Here is a 19,584-nt window from a genome sequence, read left to right as displayed (position 1 = left end):
TCACTATTCTTTGTTCTCAAGCAATATTTTTGATTTCCAATTTTTTTTCAAAAATGGTTTATAAAAATATTTTTCAAAATATTTTTTAATATTTAATTATTTTTCAAAAATGGCATTAGCTCACATAAATCTAGTACTGAAATTGTGTTCTAAATTGAGAAATTGTTCATATTCAGATAATGATATGTCTGTAATGTTTGGAAAAGAATATCAGAAAATTTTGTATACCTTGAACTGTGAAGTAGATGTGCTAAGTTTTAGAGAATTTCAGGGCAACTGACGTTGATGTGCATCATTTGGAGACTTGATTTGGATTCTGGGAATGAACTTGATGATGGCATAAGCCTCTTTTGCTTATTTGGATAGTTGGAAGCAAAAGAATTACTGGGAATTTTTCTTTTGTATGCTGTCAATTGCTTCAGAGTTAAGTTTTGTTTTGTTTTTTTTTTCTCTTCCCTTGTCTTGGTATATTAAAAGTGCATGCTAAGTTCATCTTAATTATGCCTTAGTTTATTATATCTATAAAGGGTTCTGAATTGTATTTTGAGCACTGTGCTCACTGATTTTTAGCTTGCTTAAGACAAACTCTTAATGGTATTATGCATTAGTCATCATGTCATTTTTTTAACTCTGTGTTGGTTGTTCTTTTTGCAACATAGCATTTTATGGAACAGATGACATTTTCACTAATTGTGAATTTGTCTAAAAGGTTTAAATGCAAGACAGCGTTGCTAAAGCACTTCCTATGATTAAAAGTAACTTGGAAATGCAGAGTAGCAATGCAAAATGAACAGCTCAGGTATCTCAATTCAGTGAGCCTATTTTGGCAAGGGAAGGTAGCTGGCTAGGTTTACAAAAAGCATGAAATTGATTTAAAGGATTGCTCTGTGGGTTTTTTGTTTGTTTCCTTTATGGAGCAGAGTATGTTGGCTGTTGCCTTTAGAAATATCAGTGACAGAAAAAAATTACTGAAATTTTAACGTGAAAGTAAATATAGAGTATGCAAAAAAAGTGTAACTGTTTACGCACTAAATAGTTCAGAAATCTAGAAAAGTAGTTTCTTGTTTTCTAATATTCCTTTTCATAATTCACTTGTAATATTAGGTGATGAGAGGCCTTGTGACTGTTAATTAAACATTTAAAATGACATAATTGAAAAATCAATTACTAGTTAATTTCAGAGTAAGCCATAAATACGATTTTGTTCAGATCCAACACTCTTGACTTAGCCTTTGTTCATGTCTTTTTGTTGCTGGTAACAATACTCAAAAAAAGTAATATAGAGCTGTTAAATGGTTTCACTCTTGAGGCATTTTTTTAGGATTTACTGTGATATGCTGTTATGCTGCATTTTGTTATATTGCTGATTAAAAACTAAATTAATGATACCATGTGAATTTTAAGAGAAAATACCTGCTCTAGTATTGTGCTGCTAAAACCCTGTTGTGTTTCTAAAATTTAGAACACATAAAAATTACTTTTCCCTTCCCCCCGCCTCCTTTCCAGCCACCAGAAAGACAAATTGCAGTTGGGATTTGTTCAATGGCTAAGAAATCAAAGTCCAAACCAATGAAAGAAATTCTTGAACGCCTCTCCATGTTTAAGTATATAACTGTGGTGATATTTGAAGAGGATGTTATTTTGAACGAGCCAGTAGAAAATTGGCCTTTATGCGACTGTCTCATTTCTTTTCACTCTAAAGGTAAATCTCGTAATAATACCATAAGTAGTTGTGCCATCTAAACTGATTAAGCTCTTTTAAAGTCCTTTTAGGTTTTTTGTCTTGCAGTTTAATTGGATTTTCCTGGGAGGTGATTCTTTTTTCTTCTTTACTATAATACAACTGACTTCTAAAGTGTGAGTTTATTAAATTATACTGTTTACATTGCTTGAGAAAGTCTTGTCTGACACAATATAAGAATAGCTGTCCCACTGGTAAATACATTTGAAGCCCGTGGAAACAGTGATGTAATGCAAAGGCTCAAATTCTTTACTAGTAAATTAAATTACTGTGTCTTGTAATTTTTATTTGTTTTTCTTAATAAACATTTTAGGGTTTCCACTGGACAAAGCTGTAGCTTATGCAAAACTCAGGAATCCGTTCATAATCAATGACTTGAATATGCAGTATCACATACAAGACAGGTAAATAACACTAATCACCTTTTTTGTCAGAGACTATAAAAATTTGTTGTTATTGCATAGCAACAGTTCCAATGTATTGTCCCTGCCCATGGTGGAGGGTTTGGAATCAGATGATTTTTAACATCTCTAATTCAAACCATCCCATGATTCCATGATTGTATAGTAGTTTAAATAAAAGTACAGCGAATGTTACACTTTATTAATGTATCATGGTTTCCTGGAGTGTGTCTCCAGGTGTGTGTTTTTCTTTTGCTGTTTTTGCATTGATATATGTGAAGATTTACCGAGTTAGAAATTTGCTGGTACAATTTTCTAGAGCTTAGCAAATAAAAAAAGTTTAAACTCTTAAAGTACATATAGGATAGGTATGTATAGCAGCTGTACAAGCTCAGATAATTGTAGAATTCATGTGATTTACAGTAGTTTTTTTCTGTAAAGATGATACTTAACAGAAGTTGTTGGTACTCAAAGGTCATGTGGTTATTGAAAGCAAATTTTCTTTTGGAGCTAAGGTCATGCATAGCAAACATTAATAAAACAACAGTAAACAAAATACATGAATACTGCATCTGAACAGTGAGCAGACTTGCTATTTTGGATGCCTTCAGTCACTGTTCTGTGTAAAGCTGAACAGTTGAAAATCTCCTTTAACAACACAATTGTTTTGTGCAAATGTCTGTTGCACTGCCAGATAGGAAAGGACTGGCATTGCAAAGTGCATTTTTATTGATGTTGAAGAGATCACTGCAAGGGTACAGCTGTGTCAGTGACTTTTAAAGCATTATATTGGTAAATAGAGTATTATATATGTAACCTTACCCTGTGTGATTTGAAAAAAAAAAAGTGTTTTTTTTCCTCCTCCTTGATTGTAAAATGCAAATATTTGCAGGATTTGGTGGCTCATTTCTTCATGTGCTTTTCTTCTAGAAGAGAAGTCTATGGTATTCTTAAAGCTGAAGGAATTTTACTTCCTCGCTATGCAGTTCTGAACCGTGATCCAAACAATCCCCAAGGTAAAAAGAACAGAGAAAAATTAGCATCTCGCTGTTTCCACTGGAGAACAATATGGACATAGTGGAAAGCTAAATTTCACTGCTTAGACAATTAATTTTTGTGGTTTGATTTCCACACCAGCATTTAAAGTGTTGTTGTGGGCTGACCTTTACTGGCTGTGGGATGCAGTATATGAAAGAAAAAAAAAGAGGCTGAGGCTGTGTAAGCACTGTTCAGCATTAACAAAAACATCAAGACTTTTGTCACAAGTTCAAAACATAGCACCATACCAGCTGCTGTCAAGAAAATTAACTCCATCCCAGCCAAAGGCATTACAAGTATGCAACTGAGAAGTGTGATTCTGACACCATGCATGTTACAGACATCATGGAATAACTAGAATATAGGGCCTCCTTACTCAAACTGAGCTTCTAATATGCCACTAAACAGAGCAGCATTCAGGATATTATATTAACCACAATTATTAGTAATTTTCCTTTGGAAAGTAATATTGACAGAAACAAGTCAGGCTATTGAATTCTTCCCCTTCTGAGTGTAAGCAGCCATATATTTGAAATCTGTTCTAGATATATCTGCAGATGCTGTACAATGAATATAAATTGGAATAAATTTTTTATGTACCTGCAAAAAACCTGAACATTTTCTACTAAAATGAAAACTTCAAGCAACAGTAAGAGATTGCAATGACAGATCAAGAGAATTTTGCATTAAATCTTTTTTTTCTGTGTGATCTATGGAAAAAAGGACACATTTATGCTTCAGAAGTGGAATTAAAGCTGCTGCTTGCAGTGAACCAGTATTGAATACTAGATTCCTGATTGCTGATACCAGAGGACCTAATTTTATGTTCAGGGTGCATTTATCACACAGTATGAGACAGTTCTAACTCTATGGAAGATGGCTGTGGCATCTGACACCACGTTGTGTATATAATTCACCTGCCAGCTCCCTGAAATTTCAGAAAAGGGCACTGGAAAAAAGAACTTCCCTCTCTTCAAAACACTTCAAATATACTATCTTATGCACCTTACCCACCTGCAGGAGACAAGTTCCTATCTGACACTGAGGAAAAAACAGTAATTCCAGAACATAGTATTTAAATAACCTAATTTAGAAACGGTACAGCAGAAATATACTGCATGTGATTGGCAGTCATTGTGCAGTCAGTAAAAATCAGAGAAACAAAGATGTTATAGAATATTATTTTTTCAAACTGCAAATTAATGTAGATCTCTTAATAATTGTATGCAGTTAGTATACTGTTACGGCTCTTTTCTTTGTGCTGTTCTTCAGAATGCAACTTGATTGAAGGAGAAGATCATGTGGAAGTGAATGGAGAAATTTTCCAGAAGCCCTTCGTAGAAAAGCCAGTTAGTGCTGAGGACCACAATGTTTACATTTATTATCCAACATCTGCTGGGGGTGGAAGCCAGAGGCTTTTTCGAAAGGTGAAGTTATGGTACTAAAACTTTAAGTGTCTAACAGGATTGCAGAGTAATTCTGTCATGTCCTGCTTGCTTAGGAATAGAGGCAAATCAGAGAAATTTTAGGAGAACATATAGATTGAATGAAGGCATATGTTTCTTGCAGTAGATGGTTAACTACTGCAGATTCTTAGCGCACACCATTAATGTACTTCTAGAATCTTATAAAAGTCTTTTGGCATTGGTCAAAAGTTTGCTTCATTTGGTATGTGAAGTGTTTTCTTAGTACAAGTGTGTTATTTTAGGTGGTTTCAAAGTTTCTCGAGCGGTATTCTTTAAATTTTTAATGGAAAAATGCACCTTTCAGATTGGCAGCAGAAGCAGTGTTTATTCTCCTGAAAGCAGTGTGAGGAAAACAGGCTCCTATATTTATGAGGAATTCATGCCTACAGATGGAACTGATGTGAAGGTATGACAACTGTGCATTCTTATTTATGTTTAGAACAATCAAGTGCTCAAAGAGCTTCTCAGTTTTAAATCTTGGTCAAGGATTAATTTTAATTGAGTTTTACTACAGTTCATAAGTAAAAAATGCAATTCTGATTCTAGCTAAACATGGTATTTGTAATGTAGAGTAGCTATAGTTTGCATTGTTAGAATCAAGTGCTGGAGGCTTGCTACCTGACATATTGTCATCTTAAAGCTGGGCAAATCCTTGCTTTGTTTCATCCTATCTAAAATGTAAACATACTTTTAAAATTAAGATAATAACTTAGTCCTGCAGCCAGATTTCTGAAAATAAACTGAAATCATTTTCAAATGAACCTGTTCTCCAGGTTCTGCAGATGTTTTGGAGAAGAAACCATTTACATCTTTGTACCATCATAACGAAGACATTAATTTTTATTAATTGAGTTTTTATAATTACTCTTTTGCTTGTTTTTTCCCAGGCTGTCAGTAAATGATGTGTGTTCTCTGAAGGCAGAGAATGCCACTGAGGAAGATACTTTAGTGTGACCTTTTCAATGATGGAAGCAGCTAGTATCTTTTGATGTTGTTGTCATGTTTGAGTTATATGCATACATTTTGCAAATTTATGCAACATCATTTAAATACACTGGATCAAGAGCTCCTGTTTTTCAATACAGGTGTACACAGTAGGTCCAGACTATGCTCATGCTGAGGCCCGGAAGTCTCCAGCTCTGGATGGCAAAGTAGAACGAGATAGCGAAGGAAAAGAAGTGAGATACCCAGTCATCCTGAATGCAAGGGAGAAGTTAATTGCTTGGAAAGTATGCCTTGCCTTTAAGGTAAGCTGTTTGCTTTCCTATCTGATCAAACATTTAGTGTTAATTAATTGGTTGTTACATGAAACTTCCATAGGGGTTTAGTGCATGAGCCAGCAGTGGTAATCAGTGCAGAACTCCTAGGAAGGTGGAAACTTAAACTTCCATATGATATCTTCTTTTAATCAAGAGGGATTTTTCATTTAATGTATTGAAAAGTTCTGGATAAGTTGCTCTTGTTGTATTAGTTCCCTGAATTTGCATGTTGCTATTGTGCTTTGCTAGCCCAAAGTGTTTGTGTATAATATTTTTACATGTTTTGATACTAGTTTCTAAGTTAGCAAAATGCACTTTCAATAAAGTTTTTGTAACTTCTGTTGCATAGTATTTTCATCAGGTACAGATTCATTGTTAATTTGGTACTTACATGATTAAGTACTTACTTGAATAAATTGGTATTAATTTGATAGTTTTGATTTTTATATGACTTTAAGATTGCTGTACAGTTACAAGGATTCTTTTGTTCAAAACATCATTTAGTCTCTTACTCTCTTTTCACCTGTTTTATAAGAAGGCTTTCAGTCTATCTCCTTTACCTGAATGTGACTGTGATGGCATTCTCTAGGGTGTGGGCCTCTATCAGCGAAGTGGGCTTTGAGATCTTGAAAAGTAATCTGCTGAAAAAGCTTCTAGTATTCTCTACTAATGATGCCAATAGTATGTTAATGTCAAAACTGTCTTGTAAAATTTTAGCAAAAATGGTTTTTCAATTTTTTTTGTAATTTCTTGCCTGCCATCCTTAAAAACCTTATGTAGTGGGAAACCACTGTCAGAAAGGGGGACTTGTGGCCCCATGGTTGCCGTGAGTCTGAAAGTTTGTGCTCTTGTGAACTTGGCCTTCAATACTAATACTACTAGGAATATGCAGGAAGGATAAAATCAAGTTGGAGATAAAAAGTTAAAAACAGGAAGATGTTTGCACTGTGTGGGTGAACCTAACATGGAACTCACATAAGGTGTTAAGCGTAAAGTGTGGTCGTGTTTTGGTCGTGTTTTCAGATGAATACCTGGTTAAAATATAAAATTTGTTTAGAATAAGCAATTCTAAATCACTTGAACTTTTATTCTTTAAAACAGCAAACAGTTTGTGGCTTTGATTTGCTACGTGCTAATGGACAGTCCTATGTCTGTGATGTGAATGGCTTCAGTTTTGTGAAAAACTCCATGAAATACTATGATGATTGTGCTAAAATACTGGGGTAAGAGTTTCCTGATTTATTTCAGATTTGCTTATTAACTTCCTTGCATATTATTGTAGTTTATATACTGCCAAATTTCTTATTATTATTGTTTACTTATTACTATGAATTATTTCTTATTACTATTAATATTATTTCTTATTACTATTAATTATGAATTATTTATTTAAAATGAAATATCACATTAAAAGTCATTAATTTTAACAGTTAAAAAATCCTTTAAAAGAATCCTAAGTCAATAAAAAATACTAACTAAATTCCTCATTCCTAAAATTATTCCAAACATCTGAGTTTTTAAAAATGCTTACAGGTAACTGAATAAGTATTTTGAAATCAAGATTAAGTTCTTAAAGGTAGCTGAGATATTTTCAAGTAGTGAAGTGCTGCTGGATGGTTGTGACTGCTGCAGTTAAATGTGTCCAAATTTAACGTTGTCCTTAATCTGAAGCTGGTGTATACTTTTATGTTCGTGGATTTCATCCTTGTTAAACCAAACTGAAAAAGAATCATGGCGTCTTCTATCATACCATCTTGTCTCTGCCACTGGAAGCAAAGAAAAGTATAATGAGGGATCATATAGAATTGGGTCTAGAACTCTATGCCAAGGAAATGTTGTCTTCACAGTAGGCTAAGCACCTTGTGACTGGCTTTTCAGTAAGATTGCACTGATGAGATATGGCATAAATTTTGCATGATCTAATAGTCTGGAATTTTTTTATGTTAAGGAATTTGCAAGTTTTTTCAAGGTTTTTAGCAATTACATTAGCTTATTCTACTTTTAGATGGACCTTTTTTCCCATCTGTGTTATTGGTTCTTACGTAGCTATTAGTCTGAAGGTCAGTGTAGTTTGATGAAACCTTTGTGCAACAGAACATTATATGTACCATCCTTCTTGAGGTGGAGACTGCATTGTTATTTTATAGTTATAATGAGAGACTATACCTAGTCTCCAGTTTTTCCAGTTTTATCACTGGAACTACTGGTAGAAAATAGCAGTTAATAGTGGTTTTGTGATTATTAGGCACTTTTAGTTAGGCAGCAAAGCCAATTGTCAGCATATATAAATAGACAAGAGTAATTCCTATCCACGGAACTCTTTTAAGAACTGGAGTTGAAAAGCTGAAGTTTTTTACAAATACAGAGCCAGTAGTCTAACGCTCCTGTAGCAGTTGTAATAGCTGTAAATTATTAAGTGGTCTTTATTATGCAATTAAAAGAATATATGTGTAGTTATTCATTCATGGCTGCTAGTATTCTAAAACTACATTAATAAAAATGTATATATGTAATCTGTTTAGAGTTTGCATGCATTGTATAATCTGTGCTTTAAACTTACTTGATTTGGTTTTTTATTTTTAACTCCTATTTTAGAAACATCATAATGAGAGAACTTGCTCCCCAATTTCAAATACCATGGTCAATTCCTTTGGAAGCTGAAGACATTCCTATTGTGCCAACCACCTCTGGAACAATGTAAGAAAATAATAGCTACGCCTAAATTGTGGAAACTCCCTATGTAACTTTTGTGTGAATCTTTTTTTCTCTTTGCAAGGTGTGCCCACATTGGTCTGTGAATGCTTGTTTTGTGTGCTGAAAACAAGGAAGGAATCACAATTGCTATATCAGCAGTCAGAGTTTCTCACCCTTAGTCAAGCTGAGTATAGAACAGCAGATTTTATAGTTTAGTGTCTGTTATACATAGCTTCCACTGCTAATCATTGTTCCAACACCGACTTAATATGCTTCTAATAAACATGCTCTCTCATTTAATGATCCTCAAAATTTTTGTTTTAAAAACTACTTCAAATAGATATTCTATAGTTACTAAAGTCTTAAAATCAGTTTTTATATTTTATACCTTACATCATTTTCAGTTAACCTTATATTTTTGCATATACTTCCATCACTTCTGTAGTTAATGTCAAATGACTACAACTTTGTCAATTGTCTTGATTGTAGTTGGTTTAATATTAAATAAAAGACCCTTGTGTACAGACCTGTGAAATACAACCCTTGAAATTTCAGGATGGAGCTTAGATGTGTTATAGCTGTAATACGCCATGGGGATCGAACACCAAAGCAAAAAATGAAAATGGAAGTAAAACATCAGAGGTAAATAGAATCCTCCTAAAAATTATTTCCCATATTTTAGAGTATAGGATTTTGGGGCTAAGCAAGCAGTGAATTAACCAGGAATTGCACAATTGCAAGTTGCTTTTTGTTTTTGTTATCCTCTAAATCTAACAGTTTTAGATGCTGCAGATAATTGCAGGTGTGCACCTCTCTTTCTGACAGGACTGTCAACTTACTTGTGCAGATTTCCTTCAATACATGCTGTGCCTTGTTTGTGTCCTGTTTGATTTTATGGAAAATGCATTTGTGTCTATAGATGTCTTTATTAAAAATAATGCAGCAGAGAATATTTCTAGTTCTCCATTAGACCATGGTTTCTGCCTTCTGCATATTGTAACTATTGTTGTATGCAATGTCATATTACTTTTTCTAGTAATTTTTGGCAAAATTTAAGGACTCTAAATTTCTGGTAGATACCATCTTTAATGTGGCATTCATAAGACAACTTACATAATTGACCTGGAACTAAGTGGAGTTTCAGTAAAAAAGGAATTATTTATTTTGGGACTAGATTCTTGCATTCAGAACATGCTGAAGAAGAGTAGGAATGCTCATTTGCTGGTTTTGGTCCCTACTTCTGTTCAGGATCATTCTTGAAGGGTAGGAATTGATATAGTTGCATATTCAAATAATATATCATTCAAATATATAGAGTATAATATATATATATTTTTTTTTTAATACTTAGCAAGTCAATGAGAGACTAAGTCACTTTCGGTGCTCTTGTTTCCCTAATGCATTGAAAACTTTCTGGGGATATGGGATTTGAATAAAACTTGGTTAGATCTCTGTACTGCAGGTTTTAGCCTAACTTTCAAATACTGTAAAGGTAATAATTTTAGATCACTTTAAGAGCCTCTTGTTCAAGTAGTAGCAATTTAATTTATTAATGGAAATTTTAAGTTATTTTTCTTTATCTTGAAGATTTTTTGATCTCTTTGAAAAATGTGATGGATACAAATCTGGAAAACTGAAACTGAAAAAACCAAAACAGTTGCAGGCAAGTTTCTTTATTTTTTTTACTGTAATATTTTGTAAGTAGAAATCTGTTTATTTAATTAAATCTCATGTTTCCTTCCTTTAGGAAGTACTTGATATAGCAAGGCAGCTCCTTGTAGAACTTGGGCAAAACAATGATTCTGAAATTGAAGAAAGTAAAGCAAAACTTGAACAGCTAAAGACTGTGTTAGAAATGTAAGTATCTCATTTTCAGGCTTCATAGCAATGAAGTTATATCTGCTGTTTTGACTTGTTCCACCAGTTGCTGTGTGGATTGCAGTGTTATCAAATACATAATAATATAATAATTCAACCACAGTGTTTTTGAAGAGAAGGGATGTCATGTTTTTCAAACATGTTTTTTCATCACTCTGGTTTTTTTCTTCTTGACTTTTTCATTTACCTTATTGCTGTATCTAGCATTTCAGTATACGTTCAAAAAGAGAAGTTTACTTTTGTTGGTGTCAAATTTTGTCTTGCATGTTTCTAAACTGAAAATACTTGTAAGCAGGGTCTGCTTCTCGTAGTGTGACATAATGACATCTGATAAAGCCAGTAAGAACTATCACCATGCTTACTTGTCTATTTACAGCAAACTCTGAGGATTGAAGATAAATAAGTCTTTGTACACTAAGCCTGAAATACTTAGTAACAAAAAAAAAACCTTTGAAAACCCAACAAAACAAAGAAAACAACAGAAATTAAAGGATTCAAGGTTTATTAAAGATGTTTATTAAAGGCTTCAAGGTTTATTATCTGGCATCTTAGGCTGTGAAATGATAATAGGAATTTTTAATTTAAAAAATATCAGGGAACAGACAATAATTATTGAAATTTATAATAACTGTTTTAAATACTGAATTTTGCTTGAGAACTTAACGGGGCTATAAAACCAGTAGCCATCTACACTGTGAGACGAGTTTCTGGATACTGATAGCCACTGTAGTTTTGGATCTGAATAGATAAATTACTTGTGCCATGTCCAATACTGCTTATTGTTGGCGGGGAGGGGAGGGGAGGGGGGGTTCCAGTTTTATGCTCAGTGTTGTAAAAGGTAGAATTAAATAATATTTTAAGATGTTTCATTATAGCATAGTAGTTATTTCTGCTAATTCTGTACGTGTTGAATTAATGTTTATTCTAAGGACAGCTTCAATAAATGTTGGTCAAATACACAAATCATTGACCAACAGAGAATTATTATATCCTCTTATAGATTTTAGCAGTTTTGGAGTAAGATAATTAAAATGTTTCTCCCCCTTTTCCCTTCTCATTTTTCGCTGTTCCTGCTTAAGGTATGGGCATTTTTCAGGCATAAATCGCAAAGTTCAGTTAACATATCTTCCTCATGGCTGCCCTAAGACTTCCAGTGAAGAGGAAGGTATTGTATTACTTTTGTACCTAACTTTTGTACCTAATATTATGTGTATATAAATAGTCATGGGCTACTCGTATAACATGTCTTGATGTTAAAGAGAGGGAATATTCTGTTTTGAAAGAATGTATAGTTAGCAGATATTCACAGTATTTTAATCTGCTGAATTGTGCACCTAAAACTCTGTAGTAAACTTCTCTTCTAACCCTGCTCTTGTGCAACAGAAGAATAACATGAAAAGAAACTTCAGTGATTCACTAAAATGATTTTTGAGCCAGTATAAGAAAATCTCACTCAACAATTATTATCTTTAAAACATTTACAAATTGTAGGGTATTTAGCATCCAATTTGTTTTAATTTTTCTATCTTGATTTACTTTTTGCTTCAGATTCATGATAAATATTTTTCATATATATTCTCTTTATAGTTTTATTATTTCAGTTTACTCTGTTTCGAGTGCCCATTTAGTTCACCAGGTCAATCTGTCCTTAATGTTAGAATACTATTAAAGATTCATAATGTTGAAGAGGTTCTTTGATGAATCTTCTTATAGACCAAATACTTTTTATTCATTTAGGAAAAAAAATAATATAATTAAGTACTAAGTTTTCTCCCTGTGTAAAATTAGATAATAGAAGAAATGAGCCATCCCTGCTTCTGGTTCTAAAATGGGGAGGAGAGTTGACCCCTGCAGGCAGGGTTCAAGCAGAGGAACTTGGAAGAGCTTTCAGATGTATGTATCCAGGCGGACAAGGTAAAAAGAAAATTATAACAATTTTCAAAAAAAATCAATTGAGTGTCGTAAATTACTTTTGAAGATAATCAAGTGCAAGATGAGAGTTTGAGCAAAATGTTTATTTGGTAGGAGATTATGCTGGATTTCCTGGATGTGGATTACTTAGATTACATAGCACTTACCGACATGATCTCAAAATCTATGCTTCTGATGAGGGACGAGTTCAGATGACTGCAGCAGCTTTTGCAAAGGTACAATGTGAAGTGGTATTTTCATTTCTAAAATTATGATATTCTCAGATTTGTGTTTTCTTTTGAAGTGTGGAAGAGATTTACAGTTTATTAGAGAAAGGTATTTTCAAAGAGTGTGAAAAAGTTTCAAATAATGTGCCAAACATTTTAAGTTCTTTGAGCAGATGAAGACAGTTTTTAATTAAACAGCCCTGTCTGAGGCACTTTTGTCCTCTTCTCCATAAGATTCTGTGAACAAGCTGCTCTCACAAGTGAACTGTCTGCTTACTTGAAATCCTGGGCTCTAATGCAAATGTTTGTCTTTACTTCTCCATGGATCTGTTATAACATCAGATTTCAACTACCCAGACTGCCATCTACCTTTACTTTCCTGACACTTTACTTTCCTGACACTGTGAGTAACAGGTCCAGGGCAATGCCTGTGCTCAATAGCTCATCAGTGATCTCCGTGAAGGAATTGTCCTAGGTGTTTTCTAGAAATCTTGCTTTCTTGTCCCCTGCAATATTGCCATAGAGGTACGATGGCTGAGAGTATTCATGGAAAAAAGGCCTGCAATTAGGTGGCTTTCTCCACTTGTGTTAAGAAGGTTTCATCCATTTCCCCTTTTAAATTGGGGGATCTGTAATAGAGCCCTAGCATGATACTGTGATGTCTACCTGGCTTCCAAAAGGTCCTAGAGTTACGGCAAAAGTCCATTCATGTGACCTATTCTACAATATCTCTCTAATGTGAATTAAGTTAAAGCTCTACAAGTCTACAGACTTCCTCTTTCTTCTGTTTGTTTCTATGCTGCATGTGTTTGTACAGAAGTATTTCAACCATCTGACCTGCTTTCCCTTGGTCAGCAGGCTTGAAGAGACACCACACCATTTTCCTTCTTTATTCCAAAACCCTTCCATTGCCAGAAAAGTCACAAAAGTTTCCAGCCTTCTTCATTTTGGAATTCTCCATTCACCTCTTGTTCAAGGCCTTTGATTGTCCTGTGACTCACATGGCTTGGGGTTTTGCCTCTGTAGAGTCTCTCTGTAAGACCCTACCTATCTGCTGTTTATCCTTCCAGATGCTATTTGGTTTGCAAACCCTTCCATAGCTCCTCTGTGGTAACATAAGTCCTTGAACAAAGCATGTCACCAACAAGTCAGGCAGCTCTTGTTTCCAGCCTCATGGAGAGGGCACTTGCACTCCCTACAATCCAAGACCCTGACAGCTGGTGTTGAGGAAAGTTGTCTGTAGCATGTCACCATCACTGTTGCACCATCTGTATCAATCGTGCAGACTAGCAGTATATAGGGACCCATTTCTCTGTAAGTGTAGGCATTGTGCCCTTGTTTATCTAACCTGTAGCCAAGTGATACCATCTTGAATTTAAATTTGTTTTGAGCATTCTTTTATAGATACTAATTTTTTCATCTTCATCTATTTGCCTGAATAATGGTATTGTTTGCTTCAGGGACTACTGGCCTTAGAGGGAGAGCTGACTCCTATTCTTGTCCAGATGGTTAAAAGTGCTAATATGAATGGTCTGTTGGACAGTGACAGTGATTCTTTAAGCAGCTGTCAACATCGTGTTAAAGCAAGACTCCATGAAATTCTCCAGAGAGACAGAGAATTTACTGCTGATGACTATGATAAGGTTAGCATATTATTATTTTCCCATTAAATAAAATAGCTAACTATGAAAATTCCTGTGCAAAAGTATTAGGCAGTGATTTTATGTATCTGTTTTGCAAAATTATTTGTATGCTTGCAAATAGTTTGAAGTGCAGAGGTAGCTGTACTAATTGTGGCTGTAGATATTTCATCCTGCAATTTTGGTAATCAGAATAGCTACAAACTTTGAAGTAAAAGAGAACAGGGATCTTGCTTGTAAACCTTTTTCACTGTTCCATTAAAATACTTTAATTATTGAAGGAATGACATTATATTGTTTGTGGTTTTTTGTAATCTTTACTTTGACAGTGTGTGGTGTAACACTGCTGCAGTTGTGTCAATCATTGATCCACTGCAAGGTTTTTTTTTGTAACTTAGAATACTGAGATACTGAAAACCAGTAGAATACTTTCAGTGAAATGAAATATCTCATTAAAATGCTAAATTAGTATGTAGTAATATAGTTTATGTTGACTTTGTGCAGACCATGTCATTGTTTCTGGTTTTAAATGTATTGTTTGTTATAGTTAAGAACTTCTTTATCTTTCAATTGCTCGTCTCTATACTCTGTCTCATATAACAACTAAATACATGTCCTCAAATGAGGTTTAAGTTTAAACTGCTATTTTTGAAAAAGTACAGAGAGCAAATTAATTGAGAATAATATACCCTGCATGTATATACCCTGTGGATTCATTTAAATACATAAAGTATCGTGCAAACCACTCCTAGCAGTGGATTCAACAGTAATTGGAAAATGCAAGGATTTATTAATGTCTGTTACACAGATATAAGGTTTAAAATTGGCTAGAACTAATAGAGTGCCTCTTCAGTCGCTGAGTTACTAACCTTGGGGATTGTAAGGCAATAAAAACTCCACTTATTTGTGGAGGTTTTATAACTTACTTGTGATTTGGGAAAATTGTATGGGGTTTATTCCTGTGCCTTCCTCCCTATTATGTAGAAGTAATCAATTTTTTTATTTACTTCATAATAGGGAGATAGGAACTGCTTAGTGTTAGGTAGAGAGCAGAAGTTTTCCACATCCAAATTACTCTATCCATTTCAGGAAATTGAGGAAAGTTCAAGTAAGTGTGTGTTTTGTGTATAAATTACTGTTTCATATCATTGGTCACTTTGAATTCTTCAGACTTTTCTGAAAACATGAGGCTAAGCCTTACATGTGCATTGATTGTACTGTTTTAGTGACACTCACCTCATTGGTGATGGTTTGTAGCTTTTACCATTTCTATAATTTATTCAGTTCAGTTCTGTGTTGTTGCTATATGTGCATTTAAAGGCTTTCTTTTTATGTTTGTGTCCTGCAGTCCTGTAGAAACAAAAACCTATGACAGGAACAGCCAAACTTTTTTTAAGCTACCAGTTACTATTGAGAATATGGTTCCTATAGAGCAAAAAAATATTTTGTGAGGCGTGTAGCTTAATGACAACATTTCTAACAGAATTTACTTTCGTAAGCTTTTGAATACAGAAGTTACTTGAAGATATGGAAGCTTGCTAAGTATATATGAAGTTTGAAACATCTTTCCAATTTTCCTGTCTTGGAATAAAAGAAATGGTTTTACAAATTCTTGTAGTTACTCACATTTACTGTATAGAATTAGTTGCTCTATGAATTTCTTATTACCTTTGAATCTCTAGTAAATGGTACCATGTTTTGGTGAATCATCTTAATGCCTCAAAGGTAATAGATAGTTGATAAATTATTAAAAATGTTCATAGCAACCTGCTTGAGTTCTTTTTCTCCAGTACTTGTTATCTTTGACATGTTTCATCTTATCTCACCAGGTCTTTCAAATCTAGTCTGTTCATTTAATTTTGTGTTTATCTCAAATTGCAGCTCACTCCATCTGGAAGCCTCTCACTGATAAAATCAATGCAGGTTATTAAAAATCCTGTAAAGACATGTGACAAGGTCTATTATTTGATACAGAGTTTGACTTCTCAGATCAGGCAGAGAATGGAAGACCCAAAGTCTGCAGGTACTGAAACGTTTTTGTGCTTGTATTTAGTTTCTCTAGTTAACATACATGAAAGAGAATTGTAATGTAACTTCTACACTAAACTCACTTTTAGCAGAACATCAGTCAACCAATGATTAAGTGTTTTCACTGTCTGATTTCATATGCATAGTTTTGAAATAAAAAGCATGAGGAACATGTGGTTGTATTGCAGGTAAGGGCTCTTTGGTGTTCAGAAATTGCAATGTTTGCAGAAATTCTTGTCTTAGTTATTTGAAACTCAGCATTCCACAAAAGTAATAGGAAAAATTGATGGTACTGAAGCTAATTTATATAGGTACATCTTATATTTAAGGGCCAGTGGTGCATTTCTGCAGCAATGTGTTTTATTATCATAGTGGAGCTATGTAATTGTGATGCTTTCAGCACTAAAATGGATTTTATGCCCTGCTATCCCTTCTTCTTAATAGTAACTTATTTTGATCCCTCTGTGATTCAGTTGTTACTACTATGTTATTAAAATGTCCTTTCGTTACTTGAATGACCTTAATTACTTATAAAAGATATATGTCTGTCCAGATATTCAGCTGTACCACAGTGAAACTCTAGAACTGATGCTGCGCAGGTGGGCCAAGCTGGAAAAAGACTTCAAAACAAAAAATGGAAGATATGATATTAGCAAAATTCCTGATATTTATGACTGCATAAAATATGATGTACAACACAATGGATCCTTACAATTAGAAAACACAATGGAATTATACAGACTTTCAAAGGCTTTAGCTGACATTGTAATTCCTCAGGTAAGCATTTTCAGTTATTAAATAGAAAAACGTGTAGGATAAATGCATTATTAATTTTTTGTGAAAATGTCTACTTTGCATTTTCTTTTGACATTCCCACATTTTGCAATCATAGAAGCCTTTAACATTATCTCATATTTTTCAGTAGCAATCTGACTGGGATTTTTTGGAAAAATTTGATTCATAATTAATCTGTGTTCAGGGTGAATTTTTCTAGAAACTTAGGATGTGAACATGCCTCCTTCCTTACAGCAGTGTATTAAAATAAAAGGGTTCATTTTCACCATTCATCATAGATTTAACAGTTGCCTTTGTGAATAACTGTGTTTTCTTAAATTGCTTTTAATTTCATTTCTCCGACTTATAAAAATTTCATTTTTGGGCTCTTTCCAAATGACAGTGTTAATCCTAATCTATGCAATTTAACTAATTTCAAACAATTTTAATTTAAAAAGATTATTCTGCTTTTTCAGAATTGTAAGATTCCATGATGTGAATGTACACATTAAATTTCACAGACTTTCAGGCCAGAAATAGACAAGTTAAACTTACATGCTCTGTAAGCTATTAAACTTTGTTTAGCTCTAAAATCTTGGAGGTGCCAGGTCATGAAGTTGATTTGTGATAACAGGACAGAACAGACTAAAGCTCTCCCCAAGTGTCCCTGCAGTTACAGAACAGTGTTGTAACAGAGGTGCTTACCCATATTGTATGCAGCATTTGAAGGAAGTTCTTCCTCCCCCATCTCTCAAACTCCTTGACATGAAAGACAAAAACAGTAGTGATGCTTAGAATGCATTGTTGTGTGTGAGTCTATTAAGCTGAAATTTTGAATAGAAAATTAGAGAAGAGCAGGTAAAAATGAGGGCACATACTGAAGGAAGAAAAACAAAGAAAACTTTATAGCCTACATAATGCAAAGGAAGAGTGCTTGTGTTACTCTCTAGGGTAACAAGAAGATCCATTCTAACGTTCATACCATGGGCAGCAGAGAGTATGAAGCTCCTAGAAGAACATACTTTTAAAGATTGATGATATTACAATATTTAATATCACCAGTAATTTCTCAGTTGTACATAAATGCCATTTGTGTTATTATTTGACATAAATGGAAGTCTCTGGGGTGGCTTATTCCAAACTAAGGTAGACATACCAAAAACATCTCTTTATTGACTGTTAAAAGAAAGGGGAAAAAAAAAGACATGAAAAAACGCAATATTTTGGGGGCAGGATAGGAGATGGAGATGGTGAGAAGAAGGCAGAATGATTCCATATATATTATGGTTAAGAAGAAGGGCTTTATCATACCAGAAGGTAAATCCACTTCTTTGGTTTTAACTAATGAAGGAAAACTTTTTGTCTATATCAAGTCAAACAGCAAAAAGGCAAGCTGCTTGTTAGTTGAAGCTACATCACTAGTCATAAGTAGTAAAAATGTTTAAAAAATGGTTTGTAGCCAGAGCAAACTAATAGATGACTAATTTGCTTTAATATAGAAGCTTTGAATTAGAAGGCATATTAAGCTTTAACTGAATTTTAAAAGTCAGTTTGTTTTTACACAGGAATATGGTATTTCTAAAGCTGAGAAACTGGAGATTGCCAAAGGTTACTGCACTCCTCTAGTCAGGAAAATCCGTTCTGACCTTCAGAGAACTCAAGATGATGACACTGTAAATAAGCTTCACCCTCTGTAAGCGAGTTACTTCTTTACATGGTTACATTAATTACCATAAAAATTAGAGCTATTCTGTAGGTTTCAAATTTGAAGAATCCTCTTAGCTCATAGAAATTATAAAATATAATTATTTTTTTTATTAACAGCTATTTTAAAAATAAGGACACATCTTATCATAGTCTAATAACATTTTTCTTTTTTTTAAGCTACTCCAGGGGTGTGATGTCCCCAGAACGGCATGTTCGTACCCGGCTGTATTTCACCAGTGAGAGTCACGTCCACTCTCTGTTATCCACCCTTCGTTATGGTGCCTTATGTGATGTAAGTTTCTCTGTTGAAGCCCTGATATATTGAGAGGAACCTGAATATTCCTTTGACAGTATCAATTGAAATTTTAAGTGTCTTTGAAATTTATCACATTTTTTCAAACACTTTTTTTTCTATTACTTATGCAGAAACATAGTGCAAATTTCACATTAATTAGCATGTTAATTTCCATCAAAGTAATGCTGTGTTCTGTTGGCTGTAGGTGTTAGAATCAAAATAGATGTGGAAAGGCCAGATACTTCTTTTTTGTCTTCTGTTGTCACCAATAATTCTTTCAACTTTTATTCTCAAGTTATGATTCAGGGTTCTCTTGAATTTACTTTTGCACTGGCTTCCTGTTTTTGTCCATTGACATATTGTCAGAACATCCCTACCTAATTTCAAGACTGCTCATAGAGTACAAAATTTCTCCTGTACAGTGAATTTTCTTACTTTTCTGTACTGTTATAGAATACTACAAAGGTGGTGCATTATCTCCATCTGATAGTCTTTGACACTGAAAAAGACCAGGTTTTCAGATTC

The 19,584-nt window shown here is 33.9% G+C and overlaps 1 protein-coding gene across 26 annotated transcripts in view; it reads left to right on the top strand.

Annotated features, from left to right (window-relative positions):
* PPIP5K2 (diphosphoinositol pentakisphosphate kinase 2) overlaps nt 1-19,584 on the top strand; it is a 44,653-nt gene that overhangs the window by 8,216 nt on the left and 16,853 nt on the right. For 25 of the 26 annotated variants that reach the window (XR_012578296.1, XR_003382284.2, XM_014273510.3 and 22 more), the window contains exons 3-21: nt 1,507-1,702; nt 2,055-2,145; nt 3,073-3,158; nt 4,453-4,607; nt 4,951-5,052; nt 5,732-5,893; nt 7,007-7,128; nt 8,501-8,602; nt 9,155-9,241; nt 10,187-10,262; nt 10,347-10,456; nt 11,557-11,642; nt 12,266-12,391; nt 12,503-12,624; nt 14,076-14,258; nt 16,137-16,278; nt 16,837-17,060; nt 18,623-18,750; nt 18,942-19,056. Coding sequence is in view for 24 of the 26 variants with exons in the window: in XM_014273510.3 (XP_014128985.1) it covers nt 1,507-1,702; nt 2,055-2,145; nt 3,073-3,158; nt 4,453-4,607; nt 4,951-5,052; nt 5,732-5,893; nt 7,007-7,128; nt 8,501-8,602; nt 9,155-9,241; nt 10,187-10,262; nt 10,347-10,456; nt 11,557-11,642; nt 12,266-12,391; nt 12,503-12,624; nt 14,076-14,258; nt 16,137-16,278; nt 16,837-17,060; nt 18,623-18,750; nt 18,942-19,056 (2,415 nt within the window). In the remaining 2 variants the exon portion in view is untranslated. The remainder of the gene's footprint in view (nt 1-1,506; nt 1,703-2,054; nt 2,146-3,072; nt 3,159-4,452; nt 4,608-4,950; nt 5,053-5,731; nt 5,894-7,006; nt 7,129-8,500; nt 8,603-9,154; nt 9,242-10,186; nt 10,263-10,346; nt 10,457-11,556; nt 11,643-12,265; nt 12,392-12,502; nt 12,625-14,075; nt 14,259-16,136; nt 16,279-16,836; nt 17,061-18,622; nt 18,751-18,941; nt 19,057-19,584) is intronic. The other variant, XM_026798533.2, reaches the window with a different exon arrangement.

The sequence above is a fragment of the Zonotrichia albicollis genome, chromosome Z (genome assembly GCF_047830755.1).
Source record: "Zonotrichia albicollis isolate bZonAlb1 chromosome Z, bZonAlb1.hap1, whole genome shotgun sequence".
NCBI classification, from domain to species: Eukaryota; Metazoa; Chordata; class Aves; order Passeriformes; family Passerellidae; genus Zonotrichia; species Zonotrichia albicollis.
Note: the sequence above shows the minus strand (reverse complement) of the source record. Positions and strands in the feature narration are given on the sequence as shown.